Source organism: Panicum virgatum, chromosome 5K (genome assembly GCF_016808335.1).
Source record: "Panicum virgatum strain AP13 chromosome 5K, P.virgatum_v5, whole genome shotgun sequence".
Lineage (NCBI taxonomy): Eukaryota > Viridiplantae > Streptophyta > Magnoliopsida > Poales > Poaceae > Panicum > Panicum virgatum.
In genome coordinates this window covers 751,996-772,570 of record NC_053140.1, presented here as the reverse complement: position 1 = coordinate 772,570, position 20,575 = coordinate 751,996, and the positions used below count along the sequence as shown (strand labels likewise).

General features: G+C 44.4%; 1 protein-coding gene and 1 long non-coding RNA gene across 2 annotated transcripts; both read left to right on the top strand.

Annotated features, from left to right (window-relative positions):
* Positions 1–7,435: 7,435 nt before the first annotated feature.
* Positions 7,436–8,650, top strand: LOC120710397. Its single transcript, XR_005689883.1, has 2 exons — positions 7,436–7,831; positions 8,385–8,650. It is a non-coding gene; the product is annotated as an uncharacterized LOC120710397 (long non-coding RNA).
* A 2,561-nt stretch (positions 8,651–11,211) lies between these two features.
* LOC120705487 (putative ubiquitin-conjugating enzyme E2 39) lies at positions 11,212–15,303 on the top strand. Its single transcript, XM_039989831.1, has 7 exons — positions 11,212–11,315; positions 11,449–11,545; positions 12,261–12,644; positions 12,729–12,792; positions 13,990–14,129; positions 14,217–14,528; positions 14,624–15,303. The coding sequence occupies exons 1-7, from the start codon at positions 11,305–11,307 to the stop codon at positions 14,954–14,956; spliced, it is 1,341 nt and encodes a 446-aa protein (XP_039845765.1). The 5' UTR covers positions 11,212–11,304; the 3' UTR covers positions 14,957–15,303.
* The last annotated feature ends 5,272 nt before the right edge of the window (positions 15,304–20,575 follow it).

The following is a 20,575-nucleotide window of genomic DNA, read 5'->3' as shown; positions in this document are numbered from 1 at the left end:
GTTAGACTGTATAATTAATTATTTTTTTCAACTACATTTAATGCTTCATGCATGTGTCTGAAGATTCGATGTGACGGGTTATATAATTTTTTTAGAAACTAAACGGGACCCAGTACTGCTTCCAGCATCCTTTGGTAACCAGGCCCTGGAGTACCTCAACTCTTTGGCGGCTTGCCGCTGCGACCGACCCCGACCCGGCTGCGACCTCTCTTGACTACTTGTTCCTGTCGAAAAGGCTTTTGCTGATCGATGTGGCCAGGGTTGCCAAACACGGAAACACCCCCAGCACACTGCTGCGTTTGGATCATGCAACATAGCCTTGCAGTACTTTCGTTGACCGGCCCAGAGCATGGCACCACTGCTGTCAGCCGTGGCACCAGACAGACTGCCAGGCCAATCTATCTAATCCCTCCGTCCCAAAATAAATATAATTTTAGGACCAAACACAAAAACCAATGCTAGATACAGATTACCAAATTATCCCTTGTCTTTTGTAAGAAAAATCTAGACTTTGACTTGTCTTTTGTACAAAAAGTTTCCGGAGACTCTTGTCTTTTGTGGTTGTTTGGTCAAAATTGTATTCTTTGTGGGATAAATTTTAAACCATAAAATTGTATTTATTTTGGGACGGAGGGAGTGGATTTCCTTGCACCAGGAGGTGGCCACATCGACAAAAATGTATGGGCCGTCGGATCGGTCGATCCAACGACCAGAAACAATTCTAGAGCATTTGACCCCATATGTGGGACCTGTGGACATGGGTCCCACATGTAGGCCCCACCGTGGGGCCCGTAGGACCCGACAATGTGGGTCCCACAATTGGGCCCCACTATGGACCCACAGGACCCACAAGTGGGTCCCACCATATGTGGGGCCCATAGAACCAATTATATGTGGGGCTTACTATAGTTTTTCAAACAAAAAAAACTGAACTCTAATAAAATCAATCCGCACTTTATCTACGTCGTTCCACATAAAACCCTATTGTAACACCCTAGGTGTTAATTACCAATAATTGGTATTAATCATGTGTTTAACATCATCATTAGCATTGAATCATGGTTTTTAAAGATTTAAACTATCTTCAAATTTCAAACCAATCTGCCTTTAAAATAATTTCTCAAATATAGTTCAGATGAAATTCTTCCCAAAAATCAAAGTTGTAGCATTTTAAATGTGGGACAACTTTTATGTTCAAATATTTTCAAGTTTCTATAAAAAAGTGAAGAAGAAAATTTAATTTTAAACTGGAATATGGCAATTATGCACAATCGTCCAGAATTCAAATTTAACTTTCAAACCAAATCTCAAATGAAGTTTTGCCTAAAATAAAAGTTGAAGATCTCAAAATTTTGAACAACTTTCGTATTCAAAAGTTTTTCATTTGAGGCCATGAAAATGGAGAAAAATTGAGTTTACAAAATGAAATTTTGAACTTCGAGTTATTTACAAAACTGCCGTCACTCCATCTCTCTCTTTCCTCTGTTTTCTACGTCCCTCACGCCGTTCGCCGCCGCACGCCGGCGCCGCCGGACACGCGCCGCGCCACCATCCAATCCACCTCGCGCGCCCCTGGTTTCGCCCTAAACCGCTCCGCTCTGGCACCTCGCGCGGCTGCCACGCGTCCCAGCACCCCTCCGCGCGACACGCCGCCGAATGCCGTCGCAGCTCTCGACATCCGTGTCCACATGTCGCCGTGCCACTGCCCTCGCCTCCGCTCAAGCTGTCCTCATTGGTTCACGACGCCAAACCCGAGTTCGCCTCTTCCTCTCATCGCGCTAGAGCCAGAGCTCGGGCTCCCCTGTGCCCAGAGCCTCGCCACTCCGCCTGGCCGCACGCCATCACCGGCCGAGCGCTGCTCCTTCCAGTGCCCTCCTCTGCCCAGCGCTCCTCCGCCTGATTTACTCCGAAGCAAAGCCTTAGCACCCTCCCCTCACCCCTCTCACTGCTAGGAACCGTGCCCCAGCTTCTCCCTGCTCCAGAGGCGCCGCCGCCTGCGCCATGGCCGCCGCCCCCGCCGAGCTCGCCGCGGAGCTCCCCTGTACGACCCCCCTCTGCCCCCACTGACCCGCTAGCGAGCTTCCCCGTCGCCCGCTGATGCTCGTAGGCCCAGCCACCACCGCCCAACCATGCCGGAGCGCCGCCGCCGCCGTGGACCACCACCGCCGTCCCCTGTCCTCGCCAGTGTGCCCTCTTCTGGCCACCTCAGCTCGCTCCGAAACCACCCAGAGGTAGCTCTAGGTCCCCTCTACCTCCTCCACCCCGAGGCCCTTGCCGCCGGTGAGCGAGCTCGCCGGAAGCCGGCCCGCACCGCCCCCATCTGCTTCCAATCCGGCCAAATCTAGGCCCCCATCTGCTTCCAAAGGCCGGATTGGAAGGTCCCAAATCTTTCCAGGGGGTTTTCTACAAATCTAGGGACTTAAACATAATATCTAATTTTGTTTTTACATTTTTGCAGTAAACTTGGAAATTCAATTAAAAATCATAGAAAAATCCTAAAAAGGCAAATAAGGACTTTTTGGAATCTTTATCAAAATCTCTACCCTCTGGAACCATAAAATGACATGTTTTAGTTAGAATATTTTGCTGCAAAAATAGATTTATGTTTAATAGTGCATAAAGACTAGTTGTTCTTACCTTTTTAATAACTAATGTTTGGAGCCATGTTATACCATGAAATTTTTTATGGTAGTATGTACATGTGAATCTAGTGTGAGTGTAACAATTTCATGATCATTTCTCATGTTTAGCTTTAGTTTTAATTGAATCCTTGTTTATGCCATATTTGATTTGATCTTTTTGTTCAGGGTGTTATACTGTGTTCCGTGAGTTAAAACTTTTGCAGTACCTTTAATTTGGTTCCTAATTGCTATAGAAAAAGTTTGAGAATTTTTAGTTATGCCTAACTAGACCTAATGATTTTTGTTAAGGAAAACTACATTAAATCAGGGAAAATAATTTCTATGCCTGGAAAAATATAATATTTTTTACTAGAACTTTTCCTTGAGTACATAATCATGACAGTAAAGTTTGAGCCCTGGAACTCAGTATAACTCAGTATAACTGCTTGTATAATTTAAACTTGATTAATGTAGCTATCACTTGCTTTATTTCTTTTATGCCTTGTGTAGTTTTTCTTATGCTAGAATAAATCCTTTTGTAACTTGTAAATGCGTAATTGAAGTTAGTAGCATGCTAAATTTTGCAACCAATTGGTTTAGCTTTGTGGTCACCTGTAGTGCCTAGTTAAAATGTTCAACGTGTTGTTCGTTTAGCAATTGGTGAGGTTTTGTCTTAATCGTGTTTAATGCCTGTATAAGCTATCTCTCAATATCTGTGGTCCTGTTAATTCAAAAGCATGCAGTTCCTGTAAATCATGCTAACCCTATTAGGTTCAGAGTGTTCTTGGTTTGTGTACTATGTTTATGCTTGCTTGCTAATAATTTAAGTCCATAGCTACTTCTTTTTGGCTCTAGGCGGATCCTTAATCTTCGTAATGCTTAATCTTCCTAAGTGAACTAGTAGCTTTCCTTTATAGGAGATACTTTAGGCTAAAATAAATTGAACCTGAATTCTCTTATTGCAGCACCAACCCTTTTGGCTTTTGAGTTTGTTTGTTGTGTTTACTCGATAAATGATTGCTCAGTCATGTCTTTCCTTTAATCGCATTGCATTTGCATCGTTGCATATCATCTAGGTACGCTAGATGTGCGACACGTGGAACTAAAGGACAAAGTTGAAGCCGAGCTAGAAGATGGTGTACTAGTGGGCCGATCCAGAAGATGGAAGTCCCGACTTGAGTCATGCTTGGGCCAGAGATGCTATCAAGCTGGAGCAACTGAAGGCCCGACCCAAGGTCGGAAGGGCCCAAGGCCTTGTTTCTACTAACACTGACTTAGTGTTAATCCCAGGCAAGCCCCGGAGCATAACCTCTATTTTCAGTATTCAATGTTATTATTTAAATATTGCGCATTAAGTTTTCTAGGAGTTGAATGAAACCCTAGTATGCATGTTTCTCCCTAGGTACCTATGAGTCTCTACTAGTATACATGCACCGTTAGAAATGCTTTGCTAATTAGGAACCCAGTAGAAGCCGAGTGATTCCTGTCACTCGCGAGAGATAGGTCTTGTTACTTATGGAAAAGTTACTGGAGAATGAATTGTTTAGAAAAGAAAGGAAAAATGGAGACCGGGCGGAGATGAATTGGTTATGGATATGGAATGGATGGAAAGTAAGCCTCCACCTGTGTCGATTGAGGACCGTACCGTTGTTGGCAGTGTTGATCGAGGATTGAACAGTACTAACCACATGCCGGAAGTAGGAGGTAGTCGAAACCGGTAAGCTCAGTACCATATGCGCACCGGTAGGCGGACTTGATACTGTCTTCACCAGTGGAGCTAGTATAGAAACTCATGGCTGACCCTTCGTTGGTATCGGTGGAGCTAGCAGTCCCGGGTCGCAGGGCAGTTTGGCTATTCGGTGTGAATATGTGAAGGGTTGGTGTGTATAGCCCGACGGGGCATATACGTGCGGTGTTGGTTAGGCCCACCTTGCAAGGTTAAATCTGATCGATTCGCCATGACTCGCGGTTATGAGAGTCTTGATCTCTTTGTCACATCGTAGTAAAGAATTAGAATGAGAATGGAATGATGATGATATGATGGAATGATTAATATGATATATCATGCTTACTCTAGATATGTATGCAAACCTAGTTGGTACTGGTTACGTTAAACTTGAGCTAAAATATTGAAAGTAAGGATCCACTATTAGTCGCTTTCCAGCAAAATAAACCCCAGAGCCAAAAGCCTTGCATACTAGGAGTCGGCTAAGTATATACCAATAGTCGGGTAAGTCTTGCTGAGTATTAGAATACTCAGGCTTGTTGTTGTAATATATTTTAGCAGGATGCGTTCCGGAGGACTTCGAGGAGATCTGCGCCTCGTGGATCGGTCAACCACTTTCTCCTGGTTGGTCGGTCGAGTGGGTCCCGTCTTCTCCGTGAAGTTTGGGCAGGTGAGCCTCACATCAGTGGGCAAGATGTGAAGCTCGTCTTCTGTCGTCGACGTTATCTATCGTAGTGTATTTTGAAGCTTTTTTTAAACTCTAAATTACTTTCCGCTGCGTTTGAACTCTGAGGTTTGAATTATAAAACTGGCTTGTAAACACTTACTGTAGATTAAGTTGATACTTCTGTTATAAACTCGGGTTGTAAATGGCTTTGAACGCTTTTATTGCCGGTAATCATCTGTGCTCGTCTTTTGGCGAGAGTTCCTGTGTAATCGATCCTGGTTACAGCAGGCGGTCTGATTGTACTGGTTGAGTGCAATAATTCTGGATTGAGTTTAAGTGTTAATTATTGCACTTGATTGGTATTATTTGGACTGTTCTGTGACACCTATGAGCTTTGGTGAAATCAATTTGCACTCCACGAACAACAAATCTACAGAAAACACCCCAAGACTTCTGTAAAACCAACCCGCTTAATGTATATTGGTGACGGGTTAAATCGCCTCACACATTTACACACTGCATATACCACAACATTGACACGTATGATGACTGCAACATACAAGCTTTCTCACTACGGATGCATGGATGATCTGGGGATGTAAATTTGGCGAAAAACCCCTGGACCTTTGGTGAAATCAACCCGCAGTCCATGGATGGCAATTTTACAAAAAAAAGCCCCCGGTCTTTGTGAATATCAACAAAAGACAACCTGAACTTCAACGAAATCGACACGCACTCTATTGATAGCAACTTTATGAAAAAAAACCCCGCTGGTCCTTGGCGAAACCAATCTGCACTCGACGAACATCAAATTCACAGAAAACCCCCTAGAGTTTTGCGAAATCAACCTCCTTAATGTGTATCTATGACGGGTTTAATCGCCTTGCACATTTACACACTGCATATACCACAGCATTGACACCTATAATGACTGCCACATACAAACTTTCTCGCTACGAATGCATGGACGATCCGTACACATATTTCAACAGTCTACACCTCACACACATATATTTAACAACCCAAATTAAATTTGATCGAACCAGCAATAAAACTTTATAACCATATATATATATATATATATATATATATATATATATATATATATATATATATGCTAATCTACACCCTAGGTGTAGAATAGCATTCTACACCCAACCAACCAGACAGCCCACCTTCGTAACCTACACCCGCGCTCCTGAGCCCACCCGTGCGCCCTCATGATGGCCCAACCCGCCCATGGACCGGCTAAAGCCTACACACGCCCGCACTAGCAAACCCACCCCAGCCCCCACAATCCCGATCGGTTGCCCCAAACCCGATACATTTTCCCCTTAGTTTCGCCTTCGCCGGCGGCGGCAGGATCTGCAGGCGTGAGGGCGGCCGGCGGCAACAGCAGGCGCGCGAGATCCCCCCACACCCCGCAGCCCCGCAGCACACACTGTGCTCTTCGCGCACACGGCACTGGCGAGGAAACACGGTCGCCGCGAGCGGGATGAGACAGCGGCAGCCGTGCGGCAGCGGCGGAACGACGGTGAGGGTGCGGCAACAGTGGAACGCAGCAAGCGCGAGCCCTGCTTCCTAGCGCCCCTCGTCCTACCCCGGCGCACGGATCACGTGCAGCTCCCTCCTTCACCTGCAGGGACGACGACAGCGCCCGTTGTTCTCCATCGAGTGTTAGAGTCTTTCTTCACCGCTGGCAGGAGGTAAGTGCATACTACTTTTCTCGTACGAACCTAGTAGTTAGTCCAGTATTTCTGTCAGTATTTTTTAGGCTCAGTATTTTGATAATTCCAGCACATGGTAATTGTATTTTCTATGTCTATATGGTACAAGAAGAGGTCTTTTGTTCAATTCAAGTTGCGCATGAACTCTCTCTTTTCTCTCAATTATTTTACTGAACATTGATGCTTTGAGTTAGTCTAGTAGTTGTGTCAGCATATAGTATTAATAATTTTTTGTTAGGTCAATATTACCATGGTTTTTTTCTTAGACTCAATAATATTCCCAACACCATATTTTTTTGTGATTACTGAATGGTTATGATGAGCTGATTAGTTAGTACAATAGTTCATCTTTAGTCCAGTAGCTTGTTAGCTGCTCATGTACAATTGCTCTTTTTTTTGTTAGGCTCGATCAGTTCAGTAGTAGGTGGTATTTCAGTATTTTTGATGTGTTAAGTCGTTGGTATCATAAATTGTTCAGTAAGTTTAGTTGGTATCATAAATTGATCCCACCAAGCTAGTCATTAAGCAATCAACGACACTCATAAATTCATAAAAATAGTGGGAATAATGCTTAATATCCAAGTTCACATGCCCATTTTTGTTTGCGATTACAGAATATTTCGACGCTATAAGCTCAGTAATATTCCCTACACCACTTTTTTGTTGGCAATTACTAAATGTTGATGCTCAAAATTTAGTTAGGGCAGTAGTATCAGACTATCAATAATTTTGTTAGGTTTAGTAGTTAGTCCTGTATTTTTTTATTTTCCTGAGCACTGATGATCTGAACAGAGTACGTAGTTTAGTAGTTCAGTAATGAAATACTAGACTATCGAACTACATGATATTGAAATAGAGCTCAGTAACTAAAACTACTGAGAAATTTTAAAAAAAACTACTGAGCTCAATCATCTCATGAATCATCTAGAGCCAGCCACTCAACATAGATTGAATATGCTAATTACTGAATCATCTGCACAATATTTGACTGATATATGTGTTCTAGGTTTTCTCGCGGTATGTTGAAAATGGAGACATGTTGATCACATCAAGCTAGTAGTTAAGCAAGCAATGATGTTGACAACTTGAGGTGAGAATAGCGGGAGTAATGTTCAATATCCAAAATCACATGCCCATTTTTTGTCGTCGCTTACTGAATATATCAATGCTCTAAACTGTGCTCCATGTTGGCTAGTTAGGCTAATTGTTTTTGTTAGGATTTAGTATCAGTAATTTTTGGCTAGTTGTTTTTGTTAGGATTTAGTATCAGTATTTTTTTAGGTTTTGTTATTTTTTTCATTACTGATGCTTGATGATAAAGAACTAAACCCCAATTCTGTCGGATATGGGGCCATCCTACCGCCCTTGCTTACTGTATGTCTCCAGTAATTCAGTAATACATACAAATATCAGTAATCCCTCGATACCCGAGATTTACTAGCGTATTTTTTGCAGTAATTCTCTGTAACCCCGTAATATCTATGTAGTAATTCAGTTACTCTTAGTAAAGCAGTAACCCAGTAATTCAGTATCCTGCGTTCTTGCTCTGTTTTTGTCAATGATTTTTTCAGAGTTTCTGGTGGCAGGTTTATGTGGGCATGCTCTGTTTTTGTCAATGATCTTTTCAGAGTTTCTGGTGGCAGGTTTATGTGGGCATGGCATGACTTTCCAACTCTGTCACCTCATGCACATGACAGTGATAGTACTGAACTTCACAAGGGGAGAGGGCTCCAAGTGAAGAGAAAAATGCTTCATGTTTTTTCTTGAAGACTTTTTGTATTTTGGAGGCTGCATGAGATAGATAATCATAACTAATATGTGTACATATGCGTAGTTACCGACCAACTACATGTATATCCTTGGATTCAGTAATTCTGGGAACTAGCTGTTCAGTATTATGTACTTTTTTTCAGCTGTTTCTTAGATTCTTGATGAATGGTTTTTTCCAGTAATACACCATGTACATGCTTCGATTGACATCCAATTATTCAGTATTTCCAGTTATCCATACCCACTATCCATGCCCACCGGCGACTCTATATATATATATATATGCTTGGATTTTGGTAATATAGAGAATCTGTTATTCAGTATTATGCACTTCCAGTAATTTCTCATGTTTTGAGGGAATCATTTTCTTGTAACAACCATTTACATGTTTGATTTCAAGCACAGTTTCAGTTATCTAGTAATGCATATGCATATGTTCATCCAACAATACCTATGTATATGTAGATTTGGTAATTCATCTAATAATTTTGTACATTCGTTTGGGTTCAATAATGTGGTGATATTTCAATTCAGTATTTTTTATGTATATGCAGATTCAGTTATTCAATACACTCAGGCCTAGTAATTCTTTTTACAATTTATCAAGCAAATCCATAAATATTTTGTGAATCCAGTAATGCTTGTGCACATGTCTTGGATTCAATAATCCAGAATCATAGTATAAATATTCAGTAATCCAGTAATATATGTTGACCAATACTGCATAGGACGTTCAAAACATTGAGGTGTTGGACACGGCTTGCATGTATGGTAGGACGCTTAAAACGTTGGGGTAGAGGACATGGCTCACATGTATGGTGTCAACTGGATTCATCATAGTTGGGTCTTCACCTTATGCGCCCTTATACGCATTTTATACGCGGTGTAGGGACGCGCTTGTAGTTATATTGAAGCACAATGCGTGTAAAAAGGGCACGCCTACATCCCCTGTTATTCTAGCACAACTTTTTGCCTTGTGTTTCCCCTCCAATGAGCAATGTAATTCTCGCACATTCTTCCTTGTTATGTTTCTTAGACCGTCTACTAAGCAACACGAAAAACCTATGTCCAATTTTTTTTGCAACCAACAATGGTATACCTTCCAGATATTTAGTATTTTCTCATGCAGATCCACAAATGCTTATAAATATTTTTAGGATTACTAGTTTTATGCATTTTTTTCTATTAATCTCAAGTTTTTGGTGATTCGTTTCTTTCAGTAACACACCATGTGCATGCTTAGATTCAGTAATAGGGATTTCCAATACAACCAGTATTTTTAGGAGCATATCATGACCAGTAATCCGATAATACAAGAGATCATCAGCAATGTACTTTTTTGTTTCATAAAAATAAATAGACATGGTATATCAGTAATTTTAGTATTCCAGTAATTCATGAAATCATCAGTAACTCAGTAACGACCATGAATTCAATATAACATGATAATTAAACAAAATCAATGACATGTTTTTAGCGTTTTCAGTAATAATAGTGATTTTTGGGGAAGGCCGTGGACTGCGTTGTAGTAACACAATTACTAAGAGAAGATGCATGGCGAGTGCTTCAGTAATTTTATCGAATCCAAGCAGGAGGTTCAGTAATTTTCGAATTCCTAATCTGCTCCACGGAGAAGAAGGCGTGAGGCCCCCTCGCTGCCGCTGCTACTCGATCAAGCCGCCACCTGCCAAGCAGCTGGCCGCTGCGCGCTCTGGTCTCTGCTCTCTTTGCCGCTTGCGGCGCGCAACCTGGTCCCCCCTGATAGGCGCTGCTAGGTGGCCGCACGGCTCCTCCCGCCGCCCCTCACTGGCGACGACGCTGCTCCTCGCGCCACTACTACTAGGCCGCACCTCGTGCGCTGCTAGCGCCTCGTCACGCACACCCCGCAGCTGCCACCCGTGATCCACTCGCCGTGCGAGGCCGCCGTAGCCGCTGGCTGTGTGCCGCTCCCGACATCCCTGCTGCTCTTGCTTGACCGCGGCACTGCTGCTGGCCGCTCCTGTGCAGAGCGTGCCGCCGCCGCTCCCCTCGGGGCTGCGCCACTACTGCTCCGTGCTCGGGCCGTGCCCGCCGCCCTGCGCGCCGCCGATCCAGGAACGGCTCGCACTCGCCGCTCGCGCGCTCCACGCGCTCGCGGCTCGTGCTCGCGAAACATAGAAGCTGGATAGTTTGAGGATGGGTGGGATCAAGTGGTGGGATGTATGGGATAGCTGGGTGTAGAATGGTATTCTACACCCTAGGTGTAGAATAGCGCTGCCGTGTGTGTGTATATATATATATATATATATATATATATATATATATATATATATATATATATATATATATATATATATATATATATATATATATATATATATATATATATGGGCCTCTCGGGGCGCCAACGGGGCAGTATTTTTCTAGTGCCTGTAACTAACCACACACCATGGGACTCAGCCACAGAAGATCCTGAAGAGTTCCGCTGTTTCACTGACAGGTCGGGCCAACAACACCCCCCTTTCCCTCCGCCTGGAACCAGATCGCCGTCGCCTTGTCTGCCAACGTCACGCGCTTGAGCCTCTGACCTGTGGGCCCTAAAGGAGACTCTCCGTCGCGTGGCCCCACACGTCATCGGCTGCGCCGCGCTTCCGCTGGCGTGGCTGAGCGGGACTATGACGCAGCCTGCATATAATAAATAAATCGGCGACGATTTGGCCGCCCCTTCCCTTTCCTCCTCCGTTCCATCGATCGATCGATCGGTCTGGTCGATCGCCCCGCCCACCCCCCGGGCTGCCCGCCGCCGCCGCCGCCATGGACGCAGAGTACGTCACCTCCACGCCGCCGCGGTTTCTATTCCTCGCGGACGGGGGAAAAGATTTTTCCTCTCCCTCTTCTTTTGGGGGATTTCCTCCCGATTATGTATGTATGATCGCCTTGGCTTCTCGGCGCCTGCAGGTACTGCGGCCTGCAGCAGGGGAGCTCCTCGTCGTGCCGCGCCGCCGACGCCGTCGCCTGGGGCGCCGCGCAGCAGCAGAAGCGCCAGCGATGCCAGGTGACCACCCGCTCGCCTGTTTCCTGTCCCGCCCAATCGCGCCGGCGTTCCCCCTTCCCTTCCGAGTTGATCGATTCGTCTACGGCGAGCTTTTTTCCCAGGCCGGATTTGGGGTTCACTTTTAGGGTTTGGTTCGGGGTCCGGATTGGGGTTTTCTCGTCCCCAAGGGTTTCTTTCTTTCGTCTTGCTACTAGGGTTTGGGTTTTGGGGGCGACAATCCAGGGTGGGTTCCGTGCTTCCTTAGCGTGAATTGCTTGGGGATATTGTACGACTGGGGTGTGATCTGCCATTCTCGAGCCAATCCTGGGTTGATTGATGCAATGCCACTCATAATTTGGCTCGATTGGGATGCGCTGGCACTTTCCTGTGTCTCAACATTGTACCGTATCTATTGGTGATTTTGTGCCCGCCACTGTGTCAAAGAGAGGTCTTTCTGCTGTTACTTTATTGAGGCCGCAGAGGGATTTTTACAGTCTGTCCAATGCAGTGTGAATAGCAATAGTGGAATAACAGTGTTCGTTTTGGCCTCTCTGTGAATCCATTTAAGGCTGGAAGCATTATTGTTCAGATTTTTTATGTTACCCATTGCTTCACACAATTAACTAAATATACGATCCCAGATTGCGGAAGAAATCACTCTACATGTCCTTTTCATGCTTTTTTAATTACCTGTTATTATAATTATTATTATTGACTAATCTATACTGTTTTGCAGGGTTCGTCCAGCACAAGTAGCTCTTTACAAATCTCTGAACCAGAACCTCAGGATCTTAACTCTGGAGAAATCGTAGAAGAAGAAGATTACTATATGGAGGACGACTGTGATGATGATGGCGATGGCTATGATGAAGATGATTATGAGTTTGACGAAGCTGACTTTAATCAGCATCTTGCTGATAAATTTGATGATTTAGATCTGCCTCCAGGTGTGGAGGCTACTGTACCATGGCTGCAGAAAATTGCAGCCAAGGAAGAAGCTGAGGAGCCATCTAAATCAAATACTGCAGATGAGAATGCAGATAAATATAAGCAGTTCAAGCAGTTTGACACTGTTCAAAATTTCTCTGACCACCATTTTGCTAAAAATTCTGAGGGAGAGGTGACATGCTCAACTAGTATCTGCTCTTGATTTGTACTACTTCTTTTGGGCACTTACCTATTCTTGCATGTAACATTGTTTCAGCCAGCCAGAGCCTGGTCAAAGAGAGTTCAACATGACTGGAAACTTCTGGAGAAGGATCTACCAGGTTAGCTATGAGCAGAATAGGCGAGGTTCTTTTTCTTAGTGCTTACTATGCCCCCCTTTTAAAGTTTAAACCAACCATACTTCATTACATTGGGGGCAACATCAACATTCAAAATGCTTTCTTCTTGTGTGACCATATATATAGCCGATGTCCACCATTGCTTCCCCAGCCCAGGTTTAGAGATCAGTTACCTTCATCAAGTTACCCAAAAGTCGATTAGTTCGAATAAGCAATAAGTTTGATATAAGATTATTTTGTTGATTTGAATAAGATCTGTCTGTTAGGCTCACGTCTACTCAATGAGGAGACAAAACAATCCTACCTGTGCTGCATGACACTGGGATTCTCAGCCAGGGTTGAAACTGCACTACCTTGTCATGGGTAGGAAGTACTGTTCACGTCGTGAACAGTAACAGATCTCAGATAGTAGGAAAGATTATATTAGATTGGTTTGTTATTTCCTTAAATTTAGAGATTGGTTTCTTAAGGGTTAAGTCAGGGTTTCTTAAGAGTCAAGTCAGCCCATCTATATAAGGATGGGATTGTATCTCTTTTAATCAAGCAAATGAAGAAAGAACAAACAATCCAAATCCCCCAAATATTCTAGTCTCCCTCCACGCCGACTTTGCCCGGCCATCTTCCTGGCAATGGTTATCCTCCCTATCCCCAAATGAACTAGGGTTCATAGCATACCTGGAGTTACTAGTTGCATTCCGATAAGGGTTGACAGCGTCCTTCATGTGCTCGTTTATAGTTATTTTCATTGCACTGCCATGGACTAGATTGAAACAGATGTTTACAGGCAAATAAAATATTTCGAGAGTTACCCTTTAGCAAAGTAACCTCATCCAGTTCCCTTTTGTCAGATATTTGGTTTTCAATCTTGTTTAGAGCTATAAGGAATGAATTAGGTGCTGTTATTTAATTCTATCTCCACTGCTTAACATCTATGTAAATCCTTCCTTATGATAGATCATTGTGTCTCATTGTTATGAAGCGCTTTAATGACTGGTGTGTCACATCTTTGTGCCTCAAATTATTGCACAATTCGTCTGTAGAAGCTATTGCCGTGATTTTGGAAGTGATAGTAGGCTTTTAGTATCCTATTTTCACAGCACTCTTGTTAATTTGTAGAATTGTTTCAGTCTATTTTTCTTATCTTAGAGGTATAGATTCTGATGATTTTCTTTTGTGCAGCATCTATTTATGTCCGGGTTGCCGAAGATAGAATAGACCTTCTTAGGGCTGCGATTATTGGACCTAAGGGAACACCCTACCATGATGGTCTTTTCTTCTTTGATGTTCACATTCCCTCTTCTTATCCTTCTGGCCCTCCGGTATATTCCAAAGCTTTGGCATGCTTTTTATTATTTATAATGTTTTTCACATTTTATTGAAATATTTGTCTCTGATGGGGTTTGCAGTTGGTACACTACCACTCTGGAGGCCTTCGGATAAATCCAAACTTGTATAACTGTGGAAAAGTATGCCTTAGCCTGCTTGGTACCTGGAGTGGTAAAGGTTGTGAGAAGTGGAATCCAGCTCAATCAACCTTGTTACAGGTTCTTGTCTCCATTCAAGCTCTCATTTTGAATGAGAAGCCATATTACAATGAGCCAGGATATGAGGCCTCTGCCAACACTCCACATGGACAGCGGAATGCTTTGGAGTATAACGACAATACCTTTCTGTACTCATGCAGGACGATGTTGTACTCCCTTCGGAGGCCTCCAGAGGTAACTCATAATTTTACTGGTGCAGCAAAGTAGAAGTTTGGTTTCTGCTGTTTTCTAGCCGAACTGATCCGTTTTTGCCTTGTGGCGCCTTCCAGCACTTTGCAGACCTTGTTGCCGGGCACTTCCGGGTGCATGGGCATACCATTCTTGCAGCATGCAAGTACTACATGGAGGGTAATGATGTTGGTTCAGTAGTGCCAGAGGAGGAGTCAGAATGCAAAAGCAGTGATGCAGGAGCATCCAGCAGTAGCAGCAATGCACCAAAGCCAGGAGCGGTAAAGGCAAACCCTCCAACAAGACGCATCACGTTCAACACAAGCTTGAAGACGCTGTACGAAGATCTTCTGATGGAATTCAATGTGAAGGGCGCCGACACAAGGAGGTTCATTGTCGAGAAGTTGAAGAAGAACCGACCTGCAGCAGTGTGAGAGGCATTGAAGGCTGCTGCAGGTAGAGGTAGTAGTAAGTAACTCCTAAGGCGGAGATGATAGAGGTGACGAGTCTCTGCAAGTAGTAGAAACAAGGGTCGCCTAGCTGTAGGAAAAGCTTTTGTGGATAGCTCGTCTCGTGATAATTGATTTCTAGGACCTGCTGCTGGGACTTCCTTGCTCAATGTAAGTAGAATATGTTAGGGATGCATCATGTCATGTAGCGGAGTGCCGAGAGAGATTCTTCCCCTCGGCAGACGGAACCGATGTTGATCAGTATAACATACACTACAGCAAGTGTATTCTGAACCTCATAAATATATGCAGCTTTTGCTAAGTGGTTCTAATCTCTATGCGTGTTGTGGGACAGTGGATAAAGAATACTTGAGCATCATGTACCATGGCTTGGGATGATGGTCGTGGCTGTGGGAGATACACTCGGATCTGTAGAGCAATTCCGAGGGCTCGTGGCTGATATGGATGTCATGCGTGCAAAGTCTAGCCCGGTCATATGCTGCTGCTGGCGGTGGTGGTTTAAGCCTTTAATACACCGTCATCATACTGTTAACTTAGCCAAGTCATCGTCAGGTGGGGCCTGATGATTTCCCTGCTGTTCTTCGGATCTTTTTATTTTTAATTGGAAGTCAGGCAGGAATGCAGGATCTTTGTATATACGCTGCACTAATTTACTCCAGGATATATGCTGTCCGTCTCACCTAGGTGCTAATGGATCCCGCAATGGCCTTTTAGGGCAGGTACATTAGTCTAGTCTAATAGGCGGTCCCATACATTGCCACGTCATATTAATACGAATATATACAATGAGTTGTACATAATTTCATAATTTTACACAGAAAAAGAAAACATTATGAATTGCATGGCAACAATTTATACAATGGTGAGAAGGTGGTTTCATACTCATAAATTTTAGCTTATGAGGCGGTTGCCTCGCGAAACAACAACGTATTCTCTCTTCCCACTCTCTTTCTGCCTTATAATAAAAAAATTTATGTGAACTTGCATGAGATAACTTATGAGATCGCTGACGCGTCGCAATATACTTGCCCTTATGTCCCTTTCACTTGCTCTTAATCAATTTTTTTTAACTCAAAATAATTATATAATATTTGGGCTTGGATGGATGCTTAAAATTGGTTGGCTACTATAAAAAGGCTTGATAGCGCGGTGGTATGTTTGAACATGGTTAGGCTACATTAGTTGACCATCTTCCAAGTTGCACACCAACTTCCACAAAAATGTAGCTAATGCAAACATTGCATATACACCCTTCGCCTTGGAACTCAACTGTTATTGCAGGGACTGACTGACTGACTGGGGCCGTGCTCGGGCCCAAGCCTCAGTAAGAGATGACCTAATCCGTTGTGCCCTCCTCCCCCCTCCCACCCACCCACACACACAATCAGCCAGGCCGGAGCCGCCGCCGGGGGCTTTTCCGTATCGGGCTGAGACCAAAGTGTACTACTGGAGGGCAAGGAAGATCCATCGTTGAAGAAGATAACTGAGCAATTAAATCCCCTCTGTTCTTCCTAGAGTTCTTCCTATTCTTGCTGAGTTCTTCTCCTAAAATCCTCCAATTCTTCTATCTTTCCCTTCTCAGATATCCAGGTCCATAACAATTGGTATCCAAAGCCTCTACCCCAAATTACCCCTAAAAATTTTTCATACAGAGCTGCTGAATTGGGGGGAATTTTTCCTCCAAATTGTATTGATTTCGTGACGTCTTGGTTGGCTGATCCCGTGTTCATCTATGTCGAATCGATTTGCTGCCGAGAGTGCTATGGCTCCATCTGCTTCTGCCACCGTCGACCAGGAGTCTACCGCCATCGATGCCACCGTGTTACAGAAGATGAGGAGGCGCTTGCAAGGATGAGTACCATCCCCAAGCCCGTCTCGTCTGCACCACGGTCGTCGGCATCCCCAAGTCCACCTGCTGCACGACCTCCTCGTCCTCAAGCACAACATCGGCGTCCTTCAGTTCGACCTCGGCGCAAGTCCCAACCACCGGTGCGTCGGCTACTTCGCCTACAACCGGGCCCACCATGTCTGCTAGCGTTGTCGGCATCAACTTTCCCTCGCCAACAACTCCACCAACCTCCGCTCTCCAGGGAGCAACGTCGTCATCGAGCACGACATCCACTAGCCTGACCCCAGAGCCGGTCACCAGCTTGGCCTCCCCAACGCCATCCGCCACCTCGGTTGATGCAGGCCATGCTATGGGCAGACTGACTTCGAGCACCAAGACGACTTGCTGCGAGTCGATGGCGACTCCACCGACACCATCGTTGAGTTATTTGGCGATTTTTAGCATGCTGTCCAACAATTCCTTGGGTGCCCAGGTGGTGTTCGACGAAACTCTGCTCCAGCAGGACACGTTCGTGGGAGGTGCTCTTGACACCTTGAAGCACGACCTCCTCGCTGGGCCGTCCACCGCTATTTCCTCAACCCCTGCAGTTCCATCAGCAAGCCATTTGCATACATTTCTCCACCTTCCATGATGCTAGATTCTGTGGGTTTTTGCACATGAAGTGTTTGTGGAAACAACAGCCAAGAAAAAAGTTGAGCACCTGTTGTGGATTCGGTCACCTAGGCAATGCTCCGAGTGCTATGCGCTTGACTTGTTTGTTGCATTGACTTGGAAATTTTTGAGGTTGTTTCCTTGGTGCCGTGCATTTGGAGTGCATCTCGAATGTCAAATCTATGGGAAACAGAGTCACACAAAATCCGTGGCCTCGATTAGTACACTTTTGGCTTGCATTTTTGGACTTGATGTGTTACCGGTACCATGGCCTCAGCCAATGTTGGTGAAGATTACTATTAAAGGAGATGATCTACGGCCAATACCATCTTTTGGGTTTTGTCAAGGTCTGAAGGCTGAAGCAACACAAGACATGAAATTGTATTTGGATAGTTGGCAACAGACAAAGCATGGCCGCTCAGTCAAGATCAGATTAATGGGGAAATCAAGTGGAGTATTGCCCCAGCAAGCCATGATACTGTGATCCATTAATAGGCAGTGAAATAATTAGTCAGAGAAATTCTCAAGTTGAAGATTTTGACAAGAACAACCATGAGCTTCTTGTAGTGGTGGTTCCAAACACACTGTTACCACTTCAATCTAGTCTGTGTCTTTCATCTCTACTGCTTGAGCTACTATCACAACAAATCTGGTTTATGTGCAACCGTGTGAGCTATAAGGACACCAATTGCTGTGATGAGCTTACAAGTGCAGTTTCCAAGCTACCTGAGGGCAATGGTATTGTTTGGTTGTGCAACGGAGAACCAACCCTTGATGGGAGCTACTCAAGTCCAATGGACTAATCAGCAGAGCACCTGAAACAAGATATTTTTTAAGAAGCACTCTAGAATTAGTAATAAATAAATTTAGAAAATATTAGAATGTTTGAGAATTCTCTAAAACGGGACACTTGTCTAAATATCATGTCTCATCTTGGCCCATAACTGGAGACCCCCCTCCCTTGCTATGACATCCATCCACGAGCATGGTAGATGAGAAGTGGTAGTACTAGGAGAGAAGGGTAAGCGCTAGGTTAGCCACTAAAGAAGGGCATGTTGTATGTGCTTGTGTAGTATTGTGTTGTAATAAAATCTTATTCTTGTAAGTGTCAGCCTCCCGAGTAAGTCATATAGTTTCAGAGTATTTAGTGTATAATTTATGATCCATCGAAGGTTGGCTCTGTCACCCGGGATCATAATACCATAAATATCTTTGGCATGGATGGCTGATCTCAAAAAGAGCCTCCATCAGACCCACCACAATCACCAAATACAACGTCAACAGAGTCACCATTTAGATCGAATATGTGGTTCTAGTAGTTATAAGTTTCTCCTTATCATAGAAACCACATGTTATCAGAAAGTAGTGTCTCGATTTGTCGTACGTGAATCATCTCGTCCATACCTTTTCCTATGACATGATGGTAAAATTACCGTGTCTTTCAGAAGAGACAATGCACTGGAGAAGCATGATGTCCTCAAATCCTAACCGTTCATCCCTCAATTTGATAGGCTCAGCAGCATTAATTATATAGCGGTAAGGTCAAGATATTGTAGGTTAGTTCCTTATAAAATAGCTTTGCTTCCTTCTATTGCATGGTTTTTGTTGAAATGAACACGTAGGGGTCGAGCATGAAGAATCCATTTCTCTGATAGTTGCACACAAGACAAATGTAGATGCCGGGCTATTTAGCAGCATGGAGCCAACAAAGTGGTTCACATATTATAGTCATCTGCGTCAAATGCCTCAATTGTCACAACACTTTGTATAACTTTAGCATGGCAATGCGATTCTAGTATTTCTTGTCCATATCTGCAGTTTACATGCATGATTTTAGATAACCTTGCATGATTCAGATAACGTGCATTGCAGATTGGATATGCATGCACGATTCATATATAACGATATTACATGACATGATCAAGGAATGACATTGTATGATCAATACAATTTGCACCATTCAAATAACATTACACTTTCTTTCAATCTGCACGATTCAGATAACTTTGCATGATCAAGGTTGGATAAACGAACCTTGTGGATGTGGTGTGGAAGTTGATCGCGTGCGCCGCGGAGGACGGACAAATAGGGTCCAAGCTAGCAGTCGGTGATGGAGCAACTCCGGAGCCATAGAAGGGATTAGCTCCACCAGATAACGTTGTGTAGGATGAATGGTAGAAGAATCCTGCGATCACTAGACGAGATTAGAGTGTGTTGGGGATTGGACCTTCGGGAAAGGGCCCGGAGGTTAATCCCAGACTCGAAAACATCTCCTAACCTGTTTGCAGGGCCCCGGTATTGGGGAGCAAGAGTGCCCGAAGGATAATTGGTGCCTCCCAAGATCTGCGATGAATGAAGGAGCTCACCTTCGGGTGGCCGAAGGTAACGAATGGTCACTCGGAAGCACAAGCTTGATGGCCAAGATCTGCGATGAATGAAGGAGCTCACCTTCGAATGGCCGAAGGTGACGAATGGTCACTCGGAAGCACAAGCTTGATGGCCTAGACCTGCGATGAATGAAGGAGCTCACCTTCGAATGGCCGAAGGTGGCGACTGGTCACGCGGAAGCACAAGCTCGAGGACCAAGACCTGCGAAGGATCCAAACATCCGAAGGATATTGGGGACAGAGCGCAACCCGAACGAAGGACATCAGGACCTTCATCGGTAGTAGGCATGCGTGTAAAACATGAATACGTGAGAAGGTCGGTTTTGTGCACCTCTCACCTTGTAATTTTACCCTGAAACCATTTGTATGTGAGCTATAAATGAGTTGGAATGGGGCAATTTTGGAAAGTCTAGCCGAGGGCTAGGGGTATAAATGGCCCCCTCTCTACATAGTGTACGGGGTTGAATTTTCTGGTAACTACTGGAGAATTAAGTGTCTACTTTCATTGCCATTTTCATACTGTTCATGCTCCCTATTTGGGCATCTAAGAAGCTAAGATCCCAACAGCGGCGCCCACTGTTCCAGCTCGAAAAACAACCTTCGATAGCCCCAGCGAAGAGGAATGCCCCGCCGGCACCACAAGCAACTCCACTGAGCCTGGCCATGTCCTTGATGGCTCTTCACCGCAGCACGAAG

Bases quoted from the DNA above. Each gene is read 5' to 3' on its own strand.
- LOC120705487 (XM_039989831.1), top strand. The intron at 11,546-12,260 runs GTGACCACCCGC...ACTGTTTTGCAG, and splicing joins AGAAGCGCCAGCGATGCCAG to GGTTCGTCCAGCACAAGTAG. The intron at 14,130-14,216 runs GTATATTCCAAA...TGGGGTTTGCAG, and splicing joins CTTATCCTTCTGGCCCTCCG to TTGGTACACTACCACTCTGG.